General features: G+C 54.5%; 3 protein-coding genes across 4 annotated transcripts; all 3 read left to right on the top strand.

Annotated features, from left to right (window-relative positions):
* Positions 1-1087: 1087 nt before the first annotated feature.
* On the top strand, positions 1088-16012 carry YJU2B (YJU2 splicing factor homolog B). Its single transcript, XM_003941710.3, has 10 exons — positions 1088-1181; positions 4289-4492; positions 5858-5911; positions 7753-7835; positions 9768-9823; positions 10102-10162; positions 11821-11963; positions 12052-12224; positions 15023-15161; positions 15312-16012. The coding sequence occupies exons 2-10, from the start codon at positions 4490-4492 to the stop codon at positions 15788-15790; spliced, it is 1191 nt and encodes a 396-aa protein (XP_003941759.1). The 5' UTR covers positions 1088-1181; positions 4289-4489; the 3' UTR covers positions 15791-16012.
* A 1085-nt stretch (positions 16013-17097) lies between these two features.
* On the top strand, positions 17098-24258 carry MRI1 (methylthioribose-1-phosphate isomerase 1). Of its 2 annotated transcripts, none has more exons than XM_039466399.2 (6): positions 17098-17303; positions 17414-17652; positions 18734-18909; positions 21456-21632; positions 21736-21960; positions 22516-24258. In XM_039466399.2, the coding sequence occupies exons 1-6, from the start codon at positions 17172-17174 to the stop codon at positions 22692-22694; spliced, it is 1128 nt and encodes a 375-aa protein (XP_039322333.1). In that variant the 5' UTR covers positions 17098-17171; the 3' UTR covers positions 22695-24258. The 2 variants fall into 2 exon arrangements, with proteins under 2 accessions (XP_039322333.1, XP_074240639.1); XM_074384538.1 differs by lacking the exon at positions 18734-18909 and adding an exon at positions 21264-21342 and having other exon boundaries at positions 17414-17665.
* A 141-nt stretch (positions 24259-24399) lies between these two features.
* Positions 24400-26399, top strand: C14H19orf53 (chromosome 14 C19orf53 homolog). Its single transcript, XM_003941711.4, has 3 exons — positions 24400-24545; positions 24623-24678; positions 26042-26399. The coding sequence occupies exons 1-3, from the start codon at positions 24449-24451 to the stop codon at positions 26189-26191; spliced, it is 303 nt and encodes a 100-aa protein (XP_003941760.1). The 5' UTR covers positions 24400-24448; the 3' UTR covers positions 26192-26399.
* The last annotated feature ends 223 nt before the right edge of the window (positions 26400-26622 follow it).

Below are 26622 nucleotides of genomic sequence, written 5' to 3'. Positions count from 1 at the left end.
TGCATTTGCTGTTCCCCCCAAGTGCCCTTATTTTGAAGGAATCAGCAGATCAGCACATCAAAGTACATATCACTGTATTCCAATAAAACTTTATTTATGGACGCTGAAATTGGATTTTTTAATTTTCACGAGTCACAAAGTATCTTTTCCCCCACCTAACCATTTTAAAATGCAAAAACAGAGCGGTGGTCCATGCGTATAATCCCAGCACTTTGGGAGCCAGCTGATTGCTTGAGTCCAGGAGTTCGAGACTAGCTGTGGCCACACAGTTAAACCTTGCCTGTGCAAATAATTTTTTGTTTGTTTGTTTGAGATGGAGTCTTGCTCTTGTGGCCCAGGCTGGAGTGCAGTGGCACAATCTCGGCTCACTGCAACCTCCACCTTCCGGGTTCAAGCGATTCTCCGGCCTCAGACTCCCGAGTAGCTAGGATTACAAACGCCCGCCACCACGCCTGGCTAATTTTCGTATTTTTTTGGTGAAGACAGGGTTCTACCATGCTGGCCAGGCTGGTCCTGAACTCCTGACCTCATGATCTGCCTGCCTCGGCCTCCCAAGGAGCTGGGATTACAGGCGTGAGCCACCGCGCCCGGCAGCAAATGATTTTAAAAATCAGTCGGGTACGGTGGCGCGCGCTTGTAGTCCCAGCTATTTGGGAGACTGAGGTGGGAGGATCGCTTGAACCCAAGAGTTCGAGGCTGCAGTGAGCTATGACTGCGCCACTGCACTCCAGCCTGGGCGACCGAGAGAGACCCTGTCTCAAAAATAAAAAATAAACTGGAAAAACACTTCTTGGCTCACTAGCCGTCCAAAAACACGGCCTAGTGCGCTTCTGGCCGCGGGCTATAGTTTGCTCACCCTAGCTGACCCACTGCCGCGCGCCGGACGGCACTCCCGGGAGGGCGGTGCCAGGAGGTGGGCCTCGGATTCGGTCTCACGTACTGTGCGGGACAGAGGATACGACATCTTCACGTACGCGCGGCTGGGCGGGGAATGCCCGGATTGGCCCACTCCGGCGTCACAGAGCGCGCGGCCTGTCGGCGTTCAGCCAATCAGCGCGGCGCTGTCGTCTCGCCCCGCCTCGCGCCGGCGTCTGGGTGGTGCGGAGAGGGCGCCCAGTTTCTCTGAGCTCCCAGCGCTCACTTCCGGGCTCGGTCGGGGCGTGACGTCGGGAAGAGGGCAGGTAAGTGCGGAGGATCGGGGAAGGCCGGGGTCCGGCCGCCGCCTCACCCTGGCCTCGGAGCCGCCTGGCTCGCCCGTCCGCGTCGGGGGACGCGGAGCTGAGGACCCGAGTTGGATGCCCGGAGCCGGCCCAGGTCCCAGCCGCAACCAAGTCCCCGAGGACCCAGCTGAGACCCCCGACCCAAGTGCCCGGGCCCCGGCCCCATCCTAGCCCGCATCCATATGATGCCTGAAGGGCCCCTTGGTTTCCGCATCGGGAAAATGGAACCAATAAGTCCCTATCTCACCATATTTTTTTTTAATGCTGCTTGTAAAACCGCGAGCAAGAGAAATTAACTAAACTGCCAACGTTTAACTCGGTGTCAAGCGCTGCTCTGAATGCCTTGACCAATCATTTTACACATAAGGAGAGCGAGGCTTCGAGAAAACAGTTTGCCCCAAGTCAAGCAGATGGGCAGCAGCACGGTGGTACTCCGGGCCCGAGCTGTAAGCCCAGGACACACAGGGTCGGTGATTACTTTCGCACGAAGGACCAGAGATTATCTACACGCCCCCCACTCCGCACCCCCGCCCCGCCACCGCATAGCCCCGTCTGTCATTTACTGGGGCAGTAAAACCATCTTAAGACACGCACACCCTCACGCTCCTGTGAACGGCATATTTGCTCTTTGCAGGCTCTTCCCGTGTGTTATTTGATTCACAGCAGCCCCAGAAAGTCAGTCTTGTCATCATCATTCGCCCTTTACCAGTGACGAAATACAAGCCCAGGGAAGTGCAGACACTGTCCAAGGTCACCCAGCTGAGTGGAGCTGGGATTCAAGCCCAGGGCGCCGTGACCCCTAACGCCTCAAGGGGCCCGTACCTATTTTGTTGGCAAAAGTATTTTTAGGTTCGAACAGACCTTGGAATAACCTAAGCTAAGGGGCATACTTTACATTTGGAGTATCCAAGACTTAAGATGAGAACAGAACAGTTTATATCCAGGACTTGGCGCCACTGCCTCCCCACCTCATCACATAGCCCCCACCCCATCAGAACCTCATTCATTTGCTTATTTTCTTTTTTTTTTTTTTTTTTTTTTTTGAGACGGAGTCTTGCTCTGTCGTTTGCGTAGGCTGGAGTACAGTGGCATGATCTCGGCCCACTGCAATTTCTGCCTCCCAGGTTCAAGCAATTCTCCTGCCTCAGCCACCTGAGTAACTGGGATTACAGGTGTGTGCTACCATGCCCAGCCAAGTTTTGTATTTTTAGTACAGATGGGGTTTCATCGTGTTAGCCAGGCTAGTCTTGAACTCCCAACCTCTACTGATCTACCCACCTCCGCTTCCCAAAGTGCTGGGATTACAGGCGTGAGCCACTGTGCCCAGCCCCTAAGAATGGTTTTACATTTTCTAATGGTTGGGGAAAAAAATCAAAAGAATAATGCTTTGTGACAGGTGACGAGTATGTGAGGTTCAAATTTCTGTGTCTGTCAATAAAATTTATATTGGCATGCAGCTGCATACATTCATTTATATGTTGTTTGGGGCTGCTTTCTAGCTCTGAGGGCAGAGTTGAGTTGTTGGAGCAGAGATAATCTGGCCTAAAAAGCCAGAAATATTAGGCCGGGCGCGGTGGCTCAAGCCTGTAATCCCAGCACTTTGGGAGGCCGAGGTGGGTGGATCACGACGTCAAGAGATCGAGACCATCCTGGTCAACGTGGTGAAACCCCGTCTCTACTAAAAATACAAAAAAATTAGCTGGGCGTGGTGGCACGTGCCTGTAATCCCAGCTACTCAGGAGGCTGAGGCAGGAGAATTGCCTGAACCCAGGAAGGCGGAGGCTGCGGTGAGCCGAGATCGCGCCATTGCACTCCAGCCTGGGTAACAAGAGCGAAACTCCGTCTCAAAAAAAAAAAAAAGCCAGAAATATTTACTGTCTCCTCTTGACAAAGAAACTTTGCCAGTCTTTGTTCTAGAATACACATCACTGCCTCACAGCAGCTCTCTTTAGTGTAAACTTGAACTTCCTTCTGTTTGACCTAAAAGGCTCCCTTCAAAAACATGGGAGGGCGTCTCACCACCCCTAGCTTGAGGAGCCCCCACATTTGTTACCTGTGTCACTTGCACTGACTGTGACCCTTATAGAGGGGCTCTCAGTTCTCTCAGTCACTCACCCCATTGACTGGGCCTGGCACTGTCCTAGGTGTTGGGGATATGGCACAGTGTAACCTGGCCAGGGAGACATGAACAGACACAGGGGATGTGATCAGAACTCCAGGAAGCAGGCCAGGTGCGGTGGTTCACGCCCGTAATCCCAGCACTTTGGGAGGCTGAGGCAGGCGGATCATGAGGTCAGGAGTTCGAGACCAGCCTGAGCAACATGGCGAAACATCATCTCTACTACAAATACAAAAGTTAGCTGGGCATGGTGGCTGGCACCCGTAATCCCAGCTACTCAGGAGACTGAACCAGGAGAATCAACTGGACCTAGGAGGCGAAGATTGCAGTTAGCTGAGCTCATGCCACTGCACTCCATCCTACAACACAGTGAGACTCCCTCTCAAAAAAAAAAAATTTTTTTTTAATCCAGGAAACTAGTGACTATGGATTGAGTGGTCAGATGAGTGTGTGTGTCTCTGTGTGTGTGTTTTGAGATGGAGTCTCACTTTGTAGCCCAGGCTGGGGTGCAGTGGCACCATCTTGGTTCACTTCAACCTCTGCCTCCTGGGTTCAAGCGATTCTCCTGCCTCAGCCTCCTAAGTAGCTGAGACTACAGGCGCCCGCCACCATGCCCAGCTAATTTTGTATTTTTAGTAGAGATGGGGTTTCACCATTTTGGCCAGGATGGTCTCAATCTCTTGACCTCATGATCCGCCCGCCTTGGCCTCCCAAAGTGCTGGGATTACAGGCGTGAGCCACTGTGCCTGGCTGTCCATATTTTAAAAGATCCCCTGGGCCGCTGTAGGGTGAGCAAGCATCAGGGCCAGGGCAGGAGACAAGAAGACAGCGCTGGCCCACGTGAGTGATGACAGGTACTGGACCGGTCGGGGTGACAGAGAGATGAAAGTGTCAGATGTGACATGTACACTGGCTGTTGAGTGAGCAGGACTCTTCTCTTTCTGAACAGACACGCCGCTTTTTGGATGCCTCCTACACCTGGTGGGAGTCTTGTGTGAGCCGGCTCTACTGCACAGCCCACGACATCTTCGCAGGGAAGCCAGTGGCCCCTCTGTTAGGCTCCTCAGGGGACCAGGACAGGGCAGTGTGCTCACAAGGCCAATTTCCGATCGTCCGCCCTGAGGGTGAGGACCAGTAGGCAGCTGCAAAGATGGTGAGTAGACAGCCTCGTGTGCCCTGGGCTCCTCCCCTAGTCTGTGCTGGACCCTGGAAGCAGCCCCTCCTCCCCTTCCACAGCTCTCAGATGATGCTTTCTATGTCGGGGTCACCCTCTTTTGGTGCAGCGGGTCTGAAATGTTGCTGTGCACTAACATCACCCAGGGGTACTTTTTTTTTTTTTTTTTTTTTTTTGAGACAGAGTTTCGCTCTTGTTACCCAGGCTGGAGTGCAATGGCGCGATCTCGGCTCACCGCAACCTCCGCCTCCTGGGTTCAGGCAATTCTCCTGCCTCAGCCTCCCGAGTAGCTGGGATTACAGGCACGCGCCGCCACGCCCAGCTAATTTTTTGTATTTTTAGTAGAGACGGGGTTTCACCATGTTGACCAGGATGGTCTCGATCTCTCGACCTCGTGATCCACCCGCCTCGGCCTCCCAAAGTGCTGGGATTACAGGTGTGAGCCACCGCGCCCGGCCAGGGGTACTTTTTAAATGTTTCCTTTGGTGGTGGTTTTTTTTTTTTTTTTTTTTTCTGAGAAAGTCTCACTTTGTCACCCAGGCTAGAGTGCAGTGGCATGATCTTGGCTCACTGCAACCTCCACCTCCTGGGTTCGAGCAAGCACGTCCCACTAATTTTTGTATTTTTAGTAGAGACAGGGTTTCACCATGTTAGCGAGGCTGGTCTCAAACTCCTGTCCTCAAGTGATCCACCACGCTCAACCTAAATTTTCCCTTCCCCAGCCCCTTCTTTCTCTTTCTTTCCTTCATTTTTTAAAAGGTAAAATTCATATAACATAAAATAAACCATTAGGAGGCCAGGCGCAGTGGCTCGTGCCTGTAATCCCAGCAGTTGGGGAGGCCAAGGCAGTTGGATCGTTTGAGATGAGGTGTTTTGAGACCAGCCTGGCCAACATGGCAAAAACCCTGTCTCTACAAAAAATACAAATATTAAACCAGGCATGGTGGGTGGTTCACGCCTGTAGTCCCAGCACTTTGAGAGTCCGAGGCAGGTGGACCACCTGAGGTCAGGAGTTCAAGACCAGCCTGGCCAACATGGTGAAACCCCATCTCTACTAAAAATAGAAAATTAGCCAGGCATGGTGGCAGGCACCTGTAATCCCAGCTACTCGGGAAGCTGAGGCAGGAGAATTGCTTGAACCCAGGAGGCAGAGGTTGCAGTGAGCTGAGATCACAATGAGCCCAGATCGTGCCACTGCACTCAGCCTGGGCAACAAAGGAAGACTGTATCTCAATAAAATAAATAAATAATCAAAAAAAAATTTTTTTTTAGTGAGATTTGGGCGGGGACACAGCCAAACGAAATCAGCCTCTCTCTCAATCATGTCTCTGTTCCGCTTTGCAGGGTGAAAGGAAAGGAGTCAACAAGTACTATCCTCCGGACTTCAACCCTGAAAAGGTAAGGGCAGGCTCCCTCCTCCGGCTCCACAGCGGCAGAAAGACCCACGTCAGCCCCTCTTGGGGTTGGAGCCGCTGCTGTGGAAGGCTGGGCGGCCCTCAAGGTGTTTTTGTCCTCTGCTCGTTACATGAGGGTCGGGCTGTCTTCACTTCTGGAGGGTAACTGGGGCTCTCCTCAGGGACCTGTCACTCCATGTCCAGCAAGGAGCACAGTGTGTTTACAGCGGAGGCCCAGGATAAGGCAGAGCGCATGGATGAAGGGTCAGATCCCCTGGCTTCCCCAGCTCCAGCACCTCTGGCGTCCTGGTTGTCCCCTCTGCCTGGAAATCTTTTCCTCCATTTCACCATACCCTCAGTTCCTTAAGGGCTTTCCTCACAGAGGTCCTCCCTGACCACTGTCTCGTTCTCTGTGGCATGGCAGAGCACTTTATATAACCTCACAGCCCTTAGAACTCCCTCACTTATTGTTCATTTATTTGTGTCTTGTCCATCCTCCCCACTAGAACATTCTCTCCATGAGGACAGAGCTGTTCATGGCTGCGTCCCCACACAGTAGGTGCTCAGTCAGGGCCCGAGTGTCCCACTGCCTAGTTCTGAGTATAGGGCTTTGGCCTCTCTATGCCAAAGTGTCTGCATATGTCAGAAGGGGAAAATAAAAGGAGCTGACCTCACAGAATCAATGAGGGATAAATCCTAGCTACTCGAGAGGCTGAGGTGGGAGGATTGCTTGAGGCCAGGAGGTGGAGACTGCAGTGAGCCATGATCACGCCACTGCACCCCAGCTTGGGCTACAGAGCCATACTCTGCCACACAAAAAAAAAAAAAAAAAAAATGAGGTGATACACATGAAGTCCCCAGGGAATGTTTGCCAGTCTTGTCACCTTACCTCATCCTCCCCATAAACCTGGAAGTAATCATGACCATTATACATCGTTGACAGGGGAAACTGAGGCTCAGGAAGCAAAACATGAGGTCACTCTCCCAGGGTCCCCTGGCTCTTTCAGTTCATAAATGGGAATGGGGCTGGGCACAGTGGCTCATGTCTGTAATCCCAGCACCTTGGGAAGCCAAGGCAGGCAGATCACGAGGTTAGAAGATCGGGACTCTCCTGGCCAACGTGGTGAAACCTTGTCTCTACTAAAAGTACAAAAATGAAGCCAGGCACGGTGGCTCAAGCTTGTAATACCAGCACTTTGGGAGGCCGAGGCGGGTGGATCACAAGGTCGAGAGATCGAGACCATCCTGGTCAACATGGTGAAACCCCGTCTCTACTAAAAATACAAAAAATTAGCTGGGCATGGTGGCGCATGCCTGTAATCCCAGCTACTCAGGAGGCTGAGGCAGGAGAATTGCCTGAACCCAGGAGGCGGAGGTTGCGGTGAGCCGAGATCGCGCCATTGCACTCCAGCCTGGGTAACAAGAGCGAAACTCCATCTCAAAAAAAAAAAAAAAAAAAGTACAAAAATGAGCCGGGCATGGTGGCAAGCACCTGTAGTCCCAGCTACTCAGGAGGCTGAGGCAGGAGAATCGCTTCAACCTGGGAGGTGGAGGTTGCAGTGAGCCGAGATCGCACCACTGCACTCCAGCCTGGGTAACAAGCAAGACTCCATCTCTAAAGAAATAAATAGGGGGACTATTGAAACTCACATTCCTGGTTCCAAGCACATGTGTTCCAGTAAGACTTGGGTGCCTCCCGTATTGCTGTGAACACCATTGTGCAGGAGGTAAGAACGAGGCCTCTCCTACCTGTGAGGCACTTTTCTCAAAGCAGTGGGGGAGGCAGAAAAGCATGAGCCCCCCAGCTCGGCAGCACTAATCCACTCCCTCATCCTCTCCACACAGCATGGCTCTCTCAACCGGTACCACAACAGCCACCCGCTTCGGGAGCGGGCTCGGAAGCTGTCACAGGGCATCCTCATCATCCGGTAAGGCCCGGCATCACCTGAGGACACCACCATCCTGCCCCCTTCCTTCAGTCTCAAGGAGAATTCAGTGCCCATTGGCCCAGTGCTACAGGATCTTCATTCCGTAATGTGGAAAGTCACTGTATGAGTCAGTTACTGCAAAGTAACAAAACAAGCATTTGTTGTTGCTCACGTGTCTGCAGCTCAGCAAAATACCTCTGCTAGGGCTGGAAGGGCTGGGCTAGGCTGGGCTGATCTGGGCTGGGCTCTCATATGTTTCAGAGCTGGCTGGCTAGGGACTGGCTGGCCTTGCAGGGCCTTGACCTGTGCAGCTGGGCTCTGCTCTGTGTTGTATCCCCTCCTGTAGCAGGCCAGCCTGGACTTGATCCCACAGGACTCAAAAAAGATGGTGATCGTGGCTGAGCGCAGTGGCTCACTCCTGTAATCCCAGCCCTTTGGAAGGCCAAGGCGGGTGGGTGGGTCACCTGAGGTCAGGAGTTTGAGACCAGCCTAGCCAACAAGGTGAAACGCCATCTCTACTAAATATACCAAAGTCAGCCAGGCGTGGTGGCTTGCACCTGTAATCCCAGCTACTGGCAAGGCTGAGGAATGAGAATGGCTTGAACCTGGGAGGCAGAGGTTGCAGTGAGCTGAGATCATGCCACTGCACTTCAGCCTGGGCAACGGAGTGAGATTCAGTCTTCAAAAAGGAACAAAAAAGCCAATAATCATACCTGTAATCCCAGCACCTTGGGAGGCTAACACAGGAGAGGATCACTTCAGCCCAGAAGGTCGAGGCTGCGGTGAGCCGTGATCGTGCCACTGCACTCCAACCTGGTCAACAGAGTGAGACCCTAGCCAAAAAAAAAATTAAGAGTAAATAAATAAAGGGAAAGCTATCTCACTGCTGTTAAATGGAAAACTAGGATCCCATGTCATACAACTGTGATAAAGAAATACAGTGATAACACAGCAACTTTTCTAAACTCTAATCAGACACAACTGCCTGGGGACAGCGCCCTGAAAACTGCTTCCTCCTTTGTTCAGAAGTTGGTTTCGCTGACGTGTGAGGTGTTAAAACAGCACCAGCCAAGCACAACGGCTCATGCCTGTAATTCAGCACTCTGGGAGGCCGAGGCTGGTGGATAACTTGAGGCTGAGTTGGAGAACAGCCTGGTCAACACAGAGAAACCTTGTCTCTACTAAAACTAGAAATATTAGCCAGGTGTGGTGGCACACACCTATAATCCCAGCTACTTGGGAGGCTGAGGCAGGAGAATCGCTTGAACCCTGGAGGCAGAGGTTGCGGTGAGCCGAGATCACGCCGTTACACTCCAGCCTGAGTGACAGAGAAAGACTCTGTCTCAAAAAAAGAAAAAAAAAAGCCGGGCGCGGTGGCTCAAGCCTGTAATCCCAGCACTTTGGGAGGCCGAGGCGGGTGGATCATGAGGTCGAGAGATCGAGACCATCCTGGTCAACATGGTGAAACCCCGTCTCTACTAAAAATACAAAAAATCAGCTGGGCATGGTGGTGCGTGCCTGTAATCCCAGCTACTCAGGAGGCTGAGGCAGGAGAATTGCCTGAGCCCAGGAGGCGGAGGTTGCGGTGAGCCGAGATCGCGCCATTGCACTCCAGCCTGGGTAACAAGAGCGAAACTCCGTCTCAAAAAAAAAAAAAAAAAAGCAACCTCGCAGCAGCACCCAAGGGTGGCTGTCCCTGGACCTGGCCAGTCTGCTGTAGAGCAGGGTGGGAGGTTCCCACTCAGTCACAGGGGCTGTGATTCTTTCTGTTCGTATCCATTTCCTGTGTAATGTGACTGCAGCAACTCCCATGAGGTGGGGGCAGTATAACTCCCCACCCCTCGAATCACAACCGCAACCGGAGTCGCAGGTGTGGAGACCCCGGGAGTGTCCAGGCGGACAGTGCAAGTAAGATCTTGTCTGTCGTTGCAGATTTGAGATGCCCTATAACATCTGGTGTGACGGCTGTAAGAACCACATCGGCATGGGTGAGCCTCCGCCCGCCCCATCCATTCATTCCCACAAACATCAGACCCCTAAACTGCTGCTGGGCGCCGCCGGGGTGGGGGTGGGAGGGTCCTGATCAGGAATGAGGGAGGAGTGACTGGCTGGCCATGGAAGCCAGGCTCGGGCTTCCAGTCCCATCTCTGACTCCTCCTAGTTGGGGAACCCTCAGCAAGTGACAGTGAGCCTCTGTGCCTCTGTTTGTCCATCTGCAAAATTCAGACGGCAATGAAATAACCACCCCCACCCAACCCCCTTCCAGGTGTTCGCTACAACGCAGAAAAGAAGAAGGTGGGCAATTACTACACAACCCCCATCTACAGGTAAGGGCAGCTTGGTGGCATCTTGGGAGCAGGTCGGGTGGCCACAGGGCGAGGGGGTTACAAAGAGCCCGGGTGGGAGGGAAGCCATTCCCTGCAGGACTCTCCTGGAAACCGCCCTAGTTTCTCAATCAGGGCATGCCCCCGGCTCCAACCCGCCTTGGCTCCCACCTTCCTCAGTAAACGTCCAAGTCCTCTCCCCGGCTCACAAGACCCTGCACACTCTGCCTGTCCTTCTCCGCCCTAACCTCCTCCCACCGTCCCCTCATTAATTGGCCGCCTCGATGTCCCTCACACACCCTATGGACATACCCACTTCTGTGCTTCCACCTGGAATGCTCTTCCCCAGGTAGCTCCAAGGCTCCTCCCTCACCTGGGGTTTCTGCTCAAACACCACCCCTCAGAGACACCTTTTCTGGCTTTTTTGTGTGTGTGTAGTTAGATGTGTGAACCTTTTTTTTTTTTTTTTTTTTTTTTTTTGAGTTTTCGCTCTTGTCGCCCAGGCTGGGGTACAGTGGCGTGATCTTGGCTCACTGCAACCTCCACCTTCCAGATTCAAGCGATTCTCCTGCCTCAGCCTCCCAAGCAGCTGGGATTACAAACATGTGCCACCACGTATGGCTAATATTTTGTATTAGTAGAGATGGGGTTTCACCATGTTGGCCAGGCTGGTCTTGAACTCCTGACCTCAGGTGATTCCCTCTGCCTCAGCCTCCCAAAGTGCTGGGGTTACAGGCATGAGCGATCGTGGTCAGCTCAGAGATACCTTTTCTGAAGTGAGACTCAACACCAGTTGCTTGTGCCCTTGCTGTCAAGGTGGCCCCTGCTGGGACGTCAGCCTGTCCACAAGCAGGTGGGTTTCTCCACTACTCAGCAATGTCCCCAGCAGCTGGCACTGAGCCTGCCACAGAGAAGCCTGTCTTGGGAGGGTTTGTGGAAGAAATGAACTCATGGACAAATGAATGGATGACAAATGATGAATGAATGAACAAATGGATGGATGAGCAAATGAATGTATGAGTTAATTTAACAAATGAATCGGTGAACCAACAAATGAATGCATTAATGAATGAACAAATCAACTAATGATTGAATGAACTTAAAAAACGGATGCGGTGGCTCATGCCTGTAATCCCAGCACTTTGGGAGGCCAAGGCAGGTGGATCACCTGAGGTCAGGAGTTCGAGACCAGCCTGGTCAACATAGCAAAACCCCGTCTCTACTAAAACTACAAAAAAATTAGCTGGGCATGGTGGCAGTGCCTGGAATCCCAGCTACTCGGGAGGCTGAGGCAGGAAAATCGCTTGAACCTGAGAGGCAGAGGTTTCAGTGAGCTGAGAATGCACTGTTGCACTCCTGGGCGACAAGAGTGAACCTCCATCTCAAAAACAAAAAATAAAACGGATGAGGGAATGAATGAATGAACAAACAGATGAATGAACAAATGAATAAGTCAACTGCAGCTCCACTGATAGAGGGTCCATTCTGGGTGACCAGATGTGCCCCTTTTGCCCATGGCTATACACAGCACATAGTGGGTGCTCAGTGAATTCTTGTCAAATGAATCTTGTCCATTGGGTGGAAGGAAGCAGGCAGAGGTGACAGGGCTGTCCTGGGGCACAGTCGCAGCCTCCTGCCTTCTGCCCACCGCTCCCTCCCAGGTTCCGGATGAAATGCCACCTCTGTGTCAACTACATCGAGATGCAGACAGACCCAGCCAACTGCGACTACGTGATCGTGAGTGGCGCCCAGCGCAAGGAGGAGCGCTGGGACATGGCGGACAACGAGCAGGTGCTGACCACAGGTGAGCGCCACCCACTTACCTGCCTGGGGGCCCCGGCCCTGAGTCTGCGCCGGGGCCCCCAGGCCCAGCCAAGCTCTGGTCGTTGCAGAGCATGAGAAGAAGCAGAAGCTGGAGACGGACGCCATGTTCCGGCTGGAGCACGGCGAGGCCGACCGGAGCACGCTCAAGAAGGCGCTGCCCACACTGAGCCACATCCAGGAGGCGCAGAGCGCCTGGAAGGACGACTTCGCCCTGAACAGCATGCTGCGAAGACAGTTCCGGGTGAGCAGGCTCCAGCCCAGGTCGGCGAGGGGACACACGGGGGGCTCAGGCCCAGGCCGGCCCTCCCCACTGCATCCTAGCTATGAGCAGACCACTGTACCTTCTGAGCCTCAGTTTCCCCATCTGCTACATGGTGATCATGCCCTGTCTTAATCCATTTCAGCTGCTATAATAAAAAAAAAAAACACAGACTGGGCAATTTATAAATAGTAGAAATGTGGCTGGGCATAGTGGCTCACGCTTACAATCCAGCACATTGGGAGGATCACCTGACACCGGGAGTTCAAGACCAGCCTGAGCAACATAGTGAGACACCCCCCCCCAACCCCAGCATCTCAAAATTTAAAAATAAAAAATAGAAATTTAACTTCTTTTTTATTTTTGAGACAGTGGGTGTCTCACTCTGTCACCCAGGTTGGAGTGCATTGGCGCAATCTTGGCTCACTGCAACCTCTGCTTCCTGGTTCAAGTGATCCTCCTGCCTCATCCTCCAGAGTATTTTTTAGTAGAGACAGGTTTTCACTGTGTTGGCCAGGCTAGTCTCCTGGCCTCATACGATCCACCTGCCTCGGCCTCCCTAAGTGTGGGGATTACAGGTGTGAGTCGGTGCATCTGACCTGACCACCACATTTAAACGGAGCCTCCCAGCCCACCCCCTACCCGACCGTCCTGCGTTGTTTTTTTTTTCTCCTTATCACTGTCTCACCATGAGACAGTCAGCTCCACCCGGACAAGGGTTATTCTCTGCCTGCTGCTGTGTCCCCAGTGTCTAGAACAAAGCCTAGCACAAGGTGGGCGTCCCAGAAGTATCTGTGGAATGAGGCCGCACATGGTGGCGCACACCTGTAATCCCAGTGCTTTGGGAGGCTCAGATGGGAGGACTGTTTGGGCAACATGGTGAGACCTCATCCCTACAAAAAAACATTTTCTATTTATTTTTTCTTTTTTTGAGACGGAGTTTCACTCTTGTTACCCAGGCTGGAGTGCAATGGCACGATCTCGGCTCACCACAACCTCTGCCTCCTGGGTTCAGGCAATTCTCCTGCCTCAGCCTCCTGAGTGACTGGGATTACAGGCACGCACCACCATGCCCAGCTAATTTTTTGTATTTTTAGTAGAGACGGGGTTTCACCATGTTGACCAGGATGGTCTCGATCTCTTTTTTTTTGTTTTGTTTTGTTTTGTTTTGTTTTGTTTTGTTTTGTTTTTTGAGACGGAGTGTCGCTCTTGTTACCCAGGCTGGAGTGCAATGGCGCGATCTCGGCTCACCGCAACCTCCGCCTCCTGGGTTCAGGCAATTCTCCTGCCTCAGCCTCCTGAGTAGCTGGGATTACAGGCACGTGCCACCATGCCCAGCTATTTTTTTTGTATTTTTAGTAGAGACGGGGTTTCACCATGTTGACCAGGATGGTCTCGATCTCTTGACCTTGTGATCCACCCGCCTCGGCCTCCCAAAGTGCTGGGATTACAGGCTTGAGCCACCGCGCCCGGCCGGTCTCGATCTCTTGACCTCGTGATCCACCCACCTCGGCCTCCCAAAGTGCTGGGATTACAGGCTTGAGCCACCGCGCCCGGCCAAAAAACATTTTTTTTATTTTATTTATTTATTTATTTGAGACAGAGCCTTGCTCCATTGCCAGGCGCCAGGCTGGAATGCAGTGGCAAGACCTCGGCTCACTGCAACTTCCACCTCCCCGGTTCAGGCAGTTCTCCTGCCTCAGCCTCCCAAGTGGCTGGGGCTACAGGCATGTGCCACCACACCCAGCTAATTCTTGTATTTTTAGTAGAGACGGGGTTTCACCATTTTGGCCAGGATGGTCTGGATCTCTTGACCTCGTGATCCGCCCGCCTCAGCCTCCCAAAGTGCTAGGATTACAGGTGTGAGCCACCACGCCCGGCCAAAAAACATTTTTTTTCTTTTTTGAGACAGTCTCCCTCTTTCGCCCAGGCTTAAGTGCAGTGGCACATCTCGGCCCACTACAACCTCCATCTCCCGGGTTGAATCGATTTTCCTGCCTCGGCCTCCTGATTAGCTGGGACCACAGGCGCATGCTTCCATGCCCAGATAATTTTCGTATTTTTAATAGAGACAGGGTTTTGCCATGATGGCCAGGCTGGTCTCAAACTCCTAGCCTCAAGGGATCCACCCGCCTCGGCCTCCCAAAGTGCGGGGATTACAAGTGTGAGCCACCACGCCCAGCCTCTACAAAAATAAATTTTTTAAATAGCTGGGCGTGGTGGTGCACGCCTGTAGTACTAGATGCCCAGGAGGCTGAGATGGGAGAATCAGTTGAGCCCAGGAGCTGGAGCTGCAGTGAGCCATGATTGTGCCACTGCACTGCAGCCTGGGCAGCAGAATGAGACCCTGTCTCAAAAAAGAAAAGTAAATTGAAGGCGGGGCGCGGTGGCTCACGCCTGTAATCCCAGCACTTTGGGAGGCCGAGGCGGGTGGATCACAAGGTCAGGAGTTCCAGACCAGCCTGACCAACATGGTGAAACCCGGTCTGTACTAAAAATACAGAAATTAGCCAAATGTGGTGGTGCACACCTGTAATCCCAGCTACTCGGGAGGCTGAGGCAGGAGAATCATTTGAACCGGGGAGGCGGAGGTTGCAGTGAACTCAGATCACGCTGCTGCACTCCAGCTTGGGCAACAGAGCAATACTCCCGTCTCAAAAAAAAAAAAAAAAAAAAAAAAAGTAAACGGAGACGCAGAGAGCTGGAGCAGTGCCCGCTAGCCCGCAGAGGAGCCGGCTCTGACACACCTGCTGTCTCCGGTGTTCGTGGCCCCGACACAGGAAAAGAAAAAAGCCATCCAGGAGGAGGAGGAGAGAGACCAGGCCCTGCAGACCAAGGCGGGCCTGAGCATCCCGCTGGTCCCGGAGACGGAGGACGACCGCAGGCTGGCGGCGCTGCTCAAGTTCCACACCCTGGACTGTGCGTGGGGAGCGGGGGGAGAGTGGGCAGGGAGGCTCACAGCTGCCTGGAGATGGGGGTTCCTCAGCCATGAGTGGACACTGGTCTAGCAGAGGGCAGGTCTGGACCTCCTCCCCTGCCGCCCCTGAAATGCCCTCTCTTTTCCTCCAGCCTACGAGGACAAGCAGAAGCTCAAGCGGACCGAGATCATCAGCCGCTCCTGGTTCCCCTCCACCCCCGGATCCGGCTCCAGCAGCAAGGTCAGCGGCGTCCTGAAGAAGCTGGCGCAGAGCCGCAGAACTGCGCTCGCCACCTCCCCCATCACCGTGGGGGACCTGGGCATCGTGCGGCGGCGGTCTCGGGACGTCCCGGAGAGCCCACAGCATGCGGCCAACACCCCCAAGTGCGGAGAACCGCGGGTACCACAGGAGACTGCCCAGGACAAGCCCGTGTCCCCCGGAGACTGTCCTCGGGAAACAGCTGCGACCCCGAAGTGCAGCGGGCCGAAGGGGCAGGAAGGGAGCCATCAGGACAAGCCCCTGTCCCCAGCCGGCTCCTCCCAAGAAACAGCTGACGCCCCGGACACGCCGCACCCCTGCAGCCTCGGCTCCTCCCTCGTGGCGGACTACTCCGACTCCGAGAGTGACTGAGCCATCCCCATCCTGGGGACTGGACCTGCTCCAGAGGCCGGGACACACCCAGGAGGCCCCTCACAGGCCGTAGGCCCTCTGCTTGGCCCCCAGCCCTGGGGGGAGCTCAGACGCCGCCCCTCCCCAGACCTCGCCTTCCTGCAACCGTGGAGTTATTTATTTGGTCCTGGTGAGGATGTTTGTGCCTTGTCGGACTTCGTACATTAAAGCCCTGTTTCTTTTTCCCTGTCTTGGGTTATTAGACCGGCCCTGTGGCTGCCCCCCAGCCCCTCCACTTGACGAACCTTGGCAGGCCTCTCATCAGCAAATGCTGGCATAGGGTCATAGCTATGACCACGGATGTGGTCCCCACCCAGAGTGACGAGAGTCTCAAGGTGGTGGTTCAGGTTGGCCAGGAATCAGGGCAGCCTTCCTGGAGGAGGCAGCATGGGCCAAGTGTGAAGAGTGAAAAGGGGGCCAGGCAGCAGAAACCACACACGCAAGGCCAGGACGGAGGCACACGGGGTACCCAAGATCTGTGCCAGATGCAGCAGGGGCTGGAGCACACGGGCGTGAGATGTTTATTATCCCCAGCCCATGGAAAAGCCTTCCGTGCATGTTACTTTTAGGGTTTTGTTTTTGAGACTGAGTCTCGCTGTGTCGCCCAGGCTGGAGTGCAGTTGTGTGATCTGGGCTCACTGCAACCTCCACCTCCTGGGTTCAAGTGATTCTTCTGCCTCAGCCTCCCGAGTAGCTGGGACTCCCAGGCACGTGCCAGCATGCCCGGCCAATTTTTTGTATTTTTAGTAGAGACAGGGGTTCACCATGTTGGCTAGGCTAGTCTCGAACACCTGACCTCAAGTGATCCACCCACCTCGGCCTCCCAAAGTGCTGGGATTCCAGGCGTGAGCCACAGCGCCCAGCCTGCATGCTAACTTTTGAATGAAACTGAGCAGAGTGGCCCAGAAACAGCCATGCATCCTTCAAGGGGTGCACGACCCCCCACTACCTCCTTCTGAAGCTTGGAGAAGGAAGATCATTTAACAAATTCTATCACGTGAACACTTGATGTTACCTTGCCACCGGGAACACACCCCTGACTCTAGATAGCAGGCTGCTAAACACAGGGCCTGGTATCCAGTGGGCGCCCCATAAATAGTGCCACTTTTGTGGTTCCGAGGCAGCGGCTCACTGCATCCGGGCTTGGCAGGAGACCTGGAGCGGGTTCGGCCACTTGGACTGCGCGTCCTGGGAACCCGTGGGGTGGGGGGGGGGGGGTCAGGTTGGATGCGCATGCGCGTGCGCCTCTTCCGGGGGAGGCTCCGCCCACGGCCCGCCCCGCTCCTCACGTGCACACGGACTCCAGTGCCCCGGGAGTTGCGCTGGGTCTGGCCGCTGCACCATGACCCTGGAGGCGATCCGCTACTCGCGGGGCTCCCTGCAGATCCTGGACCAGCTGCTGCTGCCCCAGCAAACCCACTACGAGGCGGTGGGCTCGGTGCGCCAAGCCTGGGAGGCCATCCGTGCCATGAAGGTGCAACGGGGCGGCGGGGCGGCGGGGCGGCGGGGCGGCGGGGCGGCGGGGCTGGAGGTGAGGGTGCGCCAGCACCTGTAGCCTCCGACGCCCCGATCCCTCCCCCACAGGTGAGGGGCGCCCCAGCCATCGCCCTAGTGGGCTGCCTCAGCCTCGCCGTGGAGCTGCAGACGGGCGCCGGGGGACCGGGACTCGCCGCGCTGGTGGCCTTCGTGCGCGACAAGCTGAGCTTCCTCGTCACCGCCCGGCCTACCGCTGTCAACATGGCCCGCGCCGCCCGCGACCTGGCTGATGCTGCAGCTCGGGAGGCCGAGCGGGAGGGCGCTACAGAGGAGGCAGTCCGGGAGAGGTACCGGGATCTGGTACCAGGCACTGCTCTGAACAGGAATTATATTGACTCTTTTTAAGTATACTGACCCATTATACAGATGGAGAGACTGAGGCACGGCGGCGACCTTAAGCCCCTTATCCAGGGCCCCACAGATGGGCCAGGAGTCTAGCCTGGGCAGCCTGGCCCCAAAACCCAACTCCTTAATCCTGCCTCCCATGAATACACCCGGCTCCTTGTCCATCCTTGGAGGCCCTTTTTCGTGTCGCTTTGTTCTCTTTTGCTTTTTTTTCTTTTTTTTGTTTTGAGATGGAGTCCTGCTCTGTCGCCCAGGCTGGAGTGCAGTGGCGCGATCTCAGCTCACTGGAACCTCCGCCTCCCGGGTTCAGGCAATTCTCCTGCCTCAGCCTCCTGAGTAGCTGGGATTACAGGCCCGCGCCACCAGGCCTGGCTAATTTTTGTATTGTAGTAGAGACGGGGTTTCACTATGTTGACCAGGCTGGTCTCGAACTCCTGACCCCGTGATCCGCCTGCCTAGGCCTCCCAAAGTGCTGGGATCACAGGCGTGGGCCTATTTTTGCTTTTGAGGAATTTTGTTTGCTGTCCTGCTCCCCTTCCTGCCCTCTTTTTTCCCCCCACTTCCCTTTTGCTCCGGCCCCTCCTAGCAATGTCACTGTATCCCACCAAGCTCGACCCTGCCTTACGGCCTTTGCACGTGCCATTGGTGCAGGCCAGGCATCCATAGCACTGTCGCCCTCCTCCACCAGCGTGTATGATCCAGCTCACCCGCTGCTCGCCCTCGCCTGATTCCCCCATCTTCTTCATTTTATGATCTATTTATCACCCCAGCATCAGCTCCACAGGGGTAGAGATTTCTGTCCTGTTTACTGCTGGGTCACACTGGAAGTACTCAGTAAACGTGTGTTTGCGTGAATGAATAGAGTGGCGCTTTGGTGGCCATGGCGGAAGGGTCCAGGCCCCACAGCAATGAGAGGCTTTGAGCAGAAGGGCTCCAGGACAGCAGCACTGGGCCGAGAGGAGGGGGTCGCCTGGGTCCCAGGGCCTGGTGGCTGGTGCTAAAAACGTCCCTTGTCCCTCCCAGAGTGATCCGCTGCGCCGAGGACATGCTGGACAAAGACCTCAGAGACAACCAGAGCATCGGGGACCTCGGAGCCCGCCACCTCTTGGACCGGGCGGCCCCCAACGGTGGCAAGGTGGCTGTGCTGACCCACTGTAACACCGGTGCTCTGGCCACTGCTGGCTATGGCACAGCCCTAGGTGAGTGGGCCTGCTCAGGCAGTAGGGAAGGGCCTTCTGGGACCTTTTTTGGATACAAGAGAAAGAAGCTCAAACCCAAACCACTTCACCCACCAAAAAAAAATGTGAAGGTATTAGTGTACAGAAAAAGTTATACTCTTGGCTTCAGATATGGCTAGATCAAGGGGTTCAGCCAGTAGCATCAGAATCTAGCTATCTCTGTTCTTTGGCTCTGCCCTCCTTCATCTCCAGGCTCCATGGGCTGGCAGGGGGGCTGTTAGGTCTCAAATCGTGAGGACAAGAGCCTCCTGTACTAGAAAAGTCTCCTTGTATCTCAGGGGGTCCACTAGGCACTAAGACCACCTGCCCATCCCAGCTCAGCCATTCAGTGGGCCCTGTCTGAGCCATATGCCTAGAGCCAGGCCAGGATGTGGCCTCCAAGAGGGACTGGGGAGAAGGGAGTGACCAGAGAAAGATCACGTAGCTGCGACCAGGAGACGGTGAATGGGCTCTCAGGGGTCAAGGCGGCAGATCCCACTTGACCCTAAATTCCCCAGGAACGTTGCCTACATGCCTGAGTCCCACCTTCATCCCTGAGAACTGAGGCCTTGATGACAAGACCTCTGCCTTTGACTCTTTCACTCCGCCAGCATTTAGTAAGCACCCGCGGTGGTCCGCACACTTCCATTTGCTGGGGACGCAGCAGTGAACAAAACAGACGAAACCTCTGCTCTCAGGGGTCCCAGGAAAGTAGAAGGAACAGTCAGCAGGCAAGATAAATACAGTCCTTCTTCAGTGTCCGTGGAGGACTTGTTCCAGGACCTCCCACAGATACGGAGATCCACGGATGCTCAAGTCTATGATACACAAAATGCCGTCACATTTGCACGACCTGTGCACATCCACACACACACACACACACACACACATATATATGTACACACAGTTTTTTTTAAGAGTCTTGCTCTGTGGCCAGGTGCGGTGGCTCAAGCCTGTAATCCCAGCACTTTGGGAGGCCAAGGCGGGTGGATCACGAGGTCAAGAGATCGAGACCATCCTGGTCAACATGGTGAAAGCCCGTCTCTACTAAAAATATAAAATTAGCTGGGCATGGTGGCACGTGTCTGTAATCCCAGCTACTCAGGAGGCTGAGGCAGGAGAATTGCCTGAGCCCAGGAGGCGGAGGTTGCGGTGAGCCGAGATCGCGCCATTGCACTCCAGCCTGGGTAACAAGAGCGAAACTCCGTCTCAAAAAAAAAAAAAAGAGTCTTGCTCTGTCGCCCAAGCTAGAGTACAGTGGCGCGATCTCAACTCACTACAACCTCCGCCTCCCGGGTTCAAGAGATTCTCATGCCTCCCAAAGTGCTGGGATTACAGATGTGAGCCACCCCCATATTGTAAATCATCTCTAGATTGCATATAATAGCGAGTACAATGTAAATACGAACTAAATTCTAGTTACTGGCTGGGTGCAGTGCAGCGCAGGACTGTAATCAAGATGCTGGGTCGGAGGACTGCTGGCACTCACAACTTCTAGACCAGCCTTGGCAGCATAGCAAGACCCCATCTCTATTTTCTTTTTTTTTGAGACGGAGTTTCGCTCTTGTTACCCAGGCTGGAGTGCAATGGCACGATCTCGGCTTACCACAGCCTCCGCCTCCTGAGTTCAGGCAATTCTCCTGCCTCAGCCTCCCGAGTAGCTGGGATTACAGGCACGCGCCACCACGCCCAGCTCATTTTTGTATTTTTAGTAGAGACGGGGTTTCACCATGTTGACCAGGATGGTCTCGATCTCTTGACCTCGTGATCCACCCACCTCGGCCTCCCAAAGTGCTGGGATTACAGGCGTGAGCCACCGCGCCCGGCCCCGTCTCTGTTTTTAAGCCTGTAATCCCAGCACTTTGGGAGGCCAAGGTTGGCGGATCGCTTGAGCTCAGAGGTTTGAAACCAGCCTGGGTACCATGGCAAAACCCTGTCTCTACAAAAAATACTAAAACTAGCTGGGTGTAGTGGTATGCACCTGGGGTCCCAGCTATTCAGGAGGCTGAGATGGGAGGATGGCTATTTATTTATTTATTCTGGAGACAGAGTCTTGCTCTGTCATCCAGGCTGGAATGCCACGGCACCATCTCGGCTCACTGCAGCCTCTGCTTCCCGAGTGCCAGTGATTCTGGTCAAAGATTTCAACCCACGTGGTTGAGTCCCTGGGTGGAGAACCCACAGAAAAGGGGGGCTGGCTGTACACATGAGGCATTAGAAGGTGATCAATGCAAAGGACAGATCAGGAGACTGGAAGTGTGGGGGTTATTGCGCAAAACTGAAAGATCAGGGAAGGCTTCACCAAGAAGGTGTCCTTTAAACAGATGTGAAACAAGGAACTATGTGAGCATTGGGAAGAGCGTAGCAGGCAGAGGGAACTGACCCTGCGAGGGCCTCGGGGTGGGACTGTGCTCCGTAAGCCTTTGTCCATCCATGCCCACCTTCGGAGCCTGCACCCCTAACTGATGGACCACCCCGTCTGTTTGCCCCTTCCGGGGGCCTTTTCCTGATGGGTGGGTCCCCTGCAGGTGTGATCCGATCACTGCACAGCCTGGGCCGCCTGGAGCACGCCTTCTGCACCGAGACGCGGCCCTACAACCAGGGAGCCCGACTGACGGCCTTCGAGCTGGTCTATGAGCAGATCCCCGCCACCCTCATTGCCGACAGCATGGCAGCTGCCGCCATGGCCCATAGGGGTGTGTCAGGTAAGCAGCCCGTTAGCCCTGTTGGGGGGTAAGCCCTGGGGGTGGGGCTCTGGGGCGTGGGGCCAGGTAATGACCCCCAACTTCTCACGCGCCACCTCCCCAGCCGTGATCGTGGGAGCTGACCGCGTGGTTGCCAATGGCGACACAGCCAACAAGGTGGGCACCTACCAGCTGGCCATTGTCGCCAAGCACCACGGCATTCCCTTCTACGTGGCTGCTCCCAGCTCTTCCTGCGACCTCCGTCTGGAGACTGGCAGGGAGATCATCATTGAAGAGCGTCCAAGCCAGGAGCTGACCGATGTTAACGGGGTCCGGATTGCGGCACCCGGTAAGCTGCCCCCTCAGAAAGGGGACACCCTGCTGGGCGCGGTGGCTCACTCCTGTAATCCCAGCACTTTGGGAGGCTGAGGTGGGTGGATCACAAGGTCAAGAGTTCGAGACCACCCTGGCCAACATGGTGAAACCCTGTCTCTACTAAGAATACAAAAATTAGCCAGGTGTCATGGTGCACACCTGTTAATCCCAGCTGCTTGAGAGGCTGAGGCAGGAGAATTGCTTGAACCGGGAAGGCAGGGATTACAGTGAGCCGAGATCACACCACTGCACTCCAGCCTGGGCGACAGAGCGAGACCCCATCTCAAATAAATCAATGAATCAATCAATAATAAGTGGGCTAGATGTGCATAGGACCTAGGAGCAGTTGGGAGTCTACAGTCAGTATTGGGTACAGTGTCCCTGCCTGCATGTACGTTAGGGGTGAGACTCTAGGTGCTCCAGGAGTCCCCACTTCCAAGAACCACTGTGGTAGAAACAGATGACCGTAACCTAAGAACTTTCACAGAAGCGAATTCCTGCCTCCTCTCCTCCTCTCTCCCCTCTGCAGGGATTGGAGTTTGGAATCCTGCCTTCGATGTCACCCCCCACGACCTCATCACTGGCGGCATCATCACAGAACTGGGGGTCTTTGCCCCTGAGGACCTCCGGGCAGCCCTAACCACCACCATCTCTTCCAGGGATGGGACCCAGATGGACACCAGATGTAACCAACTCAGTCCTCCCTAGCCTGCCTCTCTAGGAGTTTTAATAAATTTCTTGAATGGCTGCCCAAAAGCTGACCTACCCGCCCCTGACCACACTTGTTCCTAGGGCAGAGAGATCAGACAGGACCTTCCATCTACATCCCAGCATCTAGAGGAAGGCCACCCAGGTTCAAATCCTAACTCTGCCACTTTTTCCACTGTGTGATCTTAGACAACTCACTTCACCTCTCTGTGCCTTGGTGTCCTCATTTATAAAGTGTGGCTAACACCTGTACCTCCCTCTTAAGGTCAGGGCTGGAGCTAGGTGACACCACCAGGGCAGGATTTTAAGAGGACAGTAAAAAAGCTCAGCCACCAGCCAGGCTGTCATCCCAGCACTTTGGGAGGCTGAGCCGGGCGGATCACCTGAGGTCGGGAGTTTGAGACCAGCCTGACCAACATGGAGAAACCCCATCTCTAGTAAAAAAATATAAAATTAGCCACGTGTGGTGGCGGATGCCTGTAACCCCAGCTACTCAGCTGAGGCAGGAGAATCGCTTGACCTCGAAGGCGGAGGTTGTGGTGAGCCGAGGTGGTGCCACTGTACTCCAGCCTGGGTGACTGAGCGAGACTCCATCTCAAAAAAAAAAAAAAAAAAAAAATTATCTGAGCATGGTGGGTCACACCTCTAGCCCCAGCTACCCAGGCTGAGGTGGGAGGATGGCTTGAGCACAAGAGTTCAAGGATGATACAGTGTCCTATATTTCACTACTGCACTTCATTCAGCTTGGACGACAGAGTGAGACCCTATCTTTAAAAATAAAAAAATCCATGAAGAACAAAATAAATTTTATTATTTTTTTTTTTTTTTTGGAAACAGGGTCTCCCTGTGTCGCCCAGGCTGGAGTGCAGTGACATGATTTCGGCTCACTGCAACCTTCGCCTCCCAAGTTTAAGCGATCCTCCTGCTTCAGCCTCCCAAATGGCTGGGATTACAGACGCCCGCCACTATGCCAGGCTAATTTTTCTATTTCTAGTACAGACAGGGTTTCACGATGTTAGGCTGGTCTCAAACTCCTGACCTCAGGTGATGCGACCGCCTCAGCCTCCCAAAGTGCTTACAGGCGTGAGCCACCGCACCCGGCCAACTCTTTTGTATTTTTAGTAGAGATAGGGTTTCACCATATAGCCAGACCGGTCCCGAACTCCAGATATCAAGTGATCCGCCACCTCAGCCTCCCAAGTGCTGGGATTACAGGCGTGAGCCACCGTGCCCGGCCAAAACCAAATTTTAAAGAGGTTAGAACACTGCACTCGTGCCTTCAGCTTACTGACCACAACACCCTGGCTCCACTGAAACTTTATAGAATTACGCTGCCGGTCTGCAGGATGCAGTTTGACAATTTGATTGTTTTGGATATGAAAATATTTTTTAAGTCTTGGAAATATTGTTTATGATTACAGAAGTTATCGGACTTTCTTAAATTCTGCACTAGAGGTAAATGCTGCACCCCTAAACCTAGTCTGAGTTTTTATGTGTAAAGAGCATAAAACGTAAGTTTTCTACAACACATAAGCACTCAATAAACGTTAGCTTATCATGGTCACCTTTTGTTCACAATATCTGCAAAACTCCGGCTGTGATCCTTTACCCCTGTGGGGTCCTGTCTCTTTAAATCTGTGCCACATCGCATCCTGTGAGGTCTTGCGTTCTTCCGCCCCGCTGTATCCCATAGTGCCCCGTGCCTTCCGGCTACGACCGCTCACAGCCCCGCCCCTTCCGCTGCATGCCGGAACATGGCGCAGGGACAACGCAAATTCCAGGCGCACAAGCCAGCAAAGAGCAAGACGGCAGCGGCGGCCTCTGAGAAGAATCGGGGCCCGAGGAAAGGCGGTAAGGAGTGGCCCGGGAACTTGGGAGTGAGGTGGACCCGGGGCTTCCCGACCTCACGCGAGCGCATCTTTCCCCAGGTCGTGTTATCGCTCCCAAGAAGGCGCGCGTCGTGCAGCAGCAGAAGCTTAAGAAGGTGTGCCGGGGCGAGAGATGGAGCCCGGAGGGCGGCGAGTGGCGAGGGGTGGAGCCTGGAGGATGGCTAGCGGCGAGGGGTGGACCCCGGGGGTCGGCGAGGGGAGAGGATGGATCCCGGGGACCAGCTAGGAGCGAGGGATGGAGCCCGGGGCGCAGAGAGAGGCAATAGGTGGAGGCTGGCGACGGATAGAGGCTGGGGGACGTGCTAGGGACGAGTTCAAGGAAGTCTGGAAGCCGGCGAGGGAAGGGGCCTTCAGGGAAGGAGCACAGGGATCGGCAAAGGGCAAGGGATGAGGCCTGGAGGACTCCCAGCTCTGTGAGCCTCCCTTTTCTTGTGCAAGGGGTACAGGAACACCACTTACCGTTTTAGCAGAGCCTCGTAGAAGCAGGACCTGCGGCGCAAAACGTGTTCAGATAACGTCAGCTGTTCTTGATCTTTAATAGAACTCAGGAAGGGAGCGAGGTGATATGGGAAGGGAATTGAAAGCGCAGCTTTGTAAGCCTCTGAGAACGGCAGAGGTCTCAAAGAAGTGTCAGGTGCGTTGGTTATACTTTTTTTTTTTTTTAAGTCAGGGTCTAACTGTTGCCCAAGCTGGAGTGCAGTGGCCCCCTTATAGCTCACTGCAGCCTCCGCCTCCTGGATTCAAGCAATCCTTCCGTCTCAGTCTCCTGAGTAGGTAGGATTGCAGGTGAGTGCCAGTACCCGGCTAATTTTAGTTTCTGGTAGAGACGGGTTTCACTCTGCTGCCAGGGCTGGTCTTGAACTCCTGGCCTCAAGTGATCCTCCTGCCTCAGCCTCCCAAAGTGCTGGGATGACAGGCTTGAGCCACCTCACCCAACCCATTGGAACTCATAGCGGCAGAGCAGGGGCAGTCTGGAGAAGGCAGCGGAGACACTAGTTTGGGACTCACACTGCTAGTTTTGCCCCACACCTGTGCCTTCCTTGCCAGCTTCCTTGCCCACCCGTCGGATCCTCAGCTTGCCGTCTGCAAAGCAGAGATGACCTGGGGCAGAGGAGGCTGCCCACTGAGAGACTGGGACCAGAGGCTGTGGCACGCTGGGTACCATGTGACGTAGGGACCTGGGCATTCAGTGCCTCCTGGCTCCATCAGCCTGTTTCCCCATCTGTAAAAGGGGCATGAGCAGAGGTTTAAAAGCTAAGGTGTGGAGGTATGGATTTTGTGTGGGTGTGGAGGCCTGGAGAGTGCAGGACCCCACACCGGCCAGACTCACATTCAGGTGCGGTTTGAGGGGACAGTGCTGATCTAGCCCGCTGTGAGCTCTGGACTGGAAGAGGTTGACCAGTCAGGCCCTCTCTCCACCCCAGGTCACAGTCTGACTGCCCTGTGCTTGTCCCTCAGAACCTAGAAGTCGGGATCCGGAAGAAGATCGAACATGATGTGATGATGAAAGCCAGCAGCAGCCTGCCTAAGAAGCTGGCACTGCTGAAGGCCCCGGCCAAGAAGAACAGGGCAGCTGCCACCACCTCCTCCAGCAAGGCGCCTTCCTGAGGACGCTGGCCCAGCACAGGCCAACACCCTACCCACCTCCACGATGGGACATTGCAGTGATCCCACAAGCTGCAGTCTCAGGAAGAGGACCCTGGCCCATGGGCAGGTGATCAGCAGATCTTAGTGTACTGAGAACTGTCCCCATGCCCTTCCCAGGTCCTGCCTCCACAGGTTTAACCCAGAGTAATAAACCTGGCTTTGTCATGTCTCTTGCAGTCCTGTGTTCCGGTGAGCAGGACAGTGAGCCCACAAGTCTCCATGAACCACATGGCCTGGCCCGCCCCACCCCACCCCACCCCACCACCTTTAGCAGCCTTATGCCCAGGGGACAGCTGGGCTCTTTCTGCGCCTCTAGCCATGAGCCTGAGACCCGGGAAAGAGTCTTCTCATTTAACCCCTGGTGTCTCTCTCACTCCTCCTGGTCAGTCCTC

This window comes from Saimiri boliviensis, chromosome 14, assembly GCF_048565385.1.
Source record: "Saimiri boliviensis isolate mSaiBol1 chromosome 14, mSaiBol1.pri, whole genome shotgun sequence".
Lineage (NCBI taxonomy): Eukaryota > Metazoa > Chordata > Mammalia > Primates > Cebidae > Saimiri > Saimiri boliviensis.
Note: the sequence above shows the minus strand (reverse complement) of the source record. Positions and strands in the feature narration are given on the sequence as shown.

Coding starts and splice junctions, on each gene's coding strand:
- MRI1 (XM_039466399.2), top strand. CDS start 17,172: ATGACCCTGGAGGCGATCCGCTACTCGCGGGGCTCCCTGCAGATCCTG. Junction 18,910..21,455: donor TGGCTATGGCACAGCCCTAG/GTGAGTGGGCCT, acceptor GGTCCCCTGCAG/GTGTGATCCGATCACTGCAC. Junction 21,633..21,735: donor GGCCCATAGGGGTGTGTCAG/GTAAGCAGCCCG, acceptor CCACCTCCCCAG/CCGTGATCGTGGGAGCTGAC.
- YJU2B (XM_003941710.3), top strand. Junction 5,912..7,752: donor CGGACTTCAACCCTGAAAAG/GTAAGGGCAGGC, acceptor CTCTCCACACAG/CATGGCTCTCTCAACCGGTA. Junction 7,836..9,767: donor CAGGGCATCCTCATCATCCG/GTAAGGCCCGGC, acceptor CTGTCGTTGCAG/ATTTGAGATGCCCTATAACA.
- C14H19orf53 (XM_003941711.4), top strand. CDS start 24,449: ATGGCGCAGGGACAACGCAAATTCCAGGCGCACAAGCCAGCAAAGAGC. Junction 24,546..24,622: donor TCGGGGCCCGAGGAAAGGCG/GTAAGGAGTGGC, acceptor ATCTTTCCCCAG/GTCGTGTTATCGCTCCCAAG. Junction 24,679..26,041: donor AGCAGCAGAAGCTTAAGAAG/GTGTGCCGGGGC, acceptor CTTGTCCCTCAG/AACCTAGAAGTCGGGATCCG.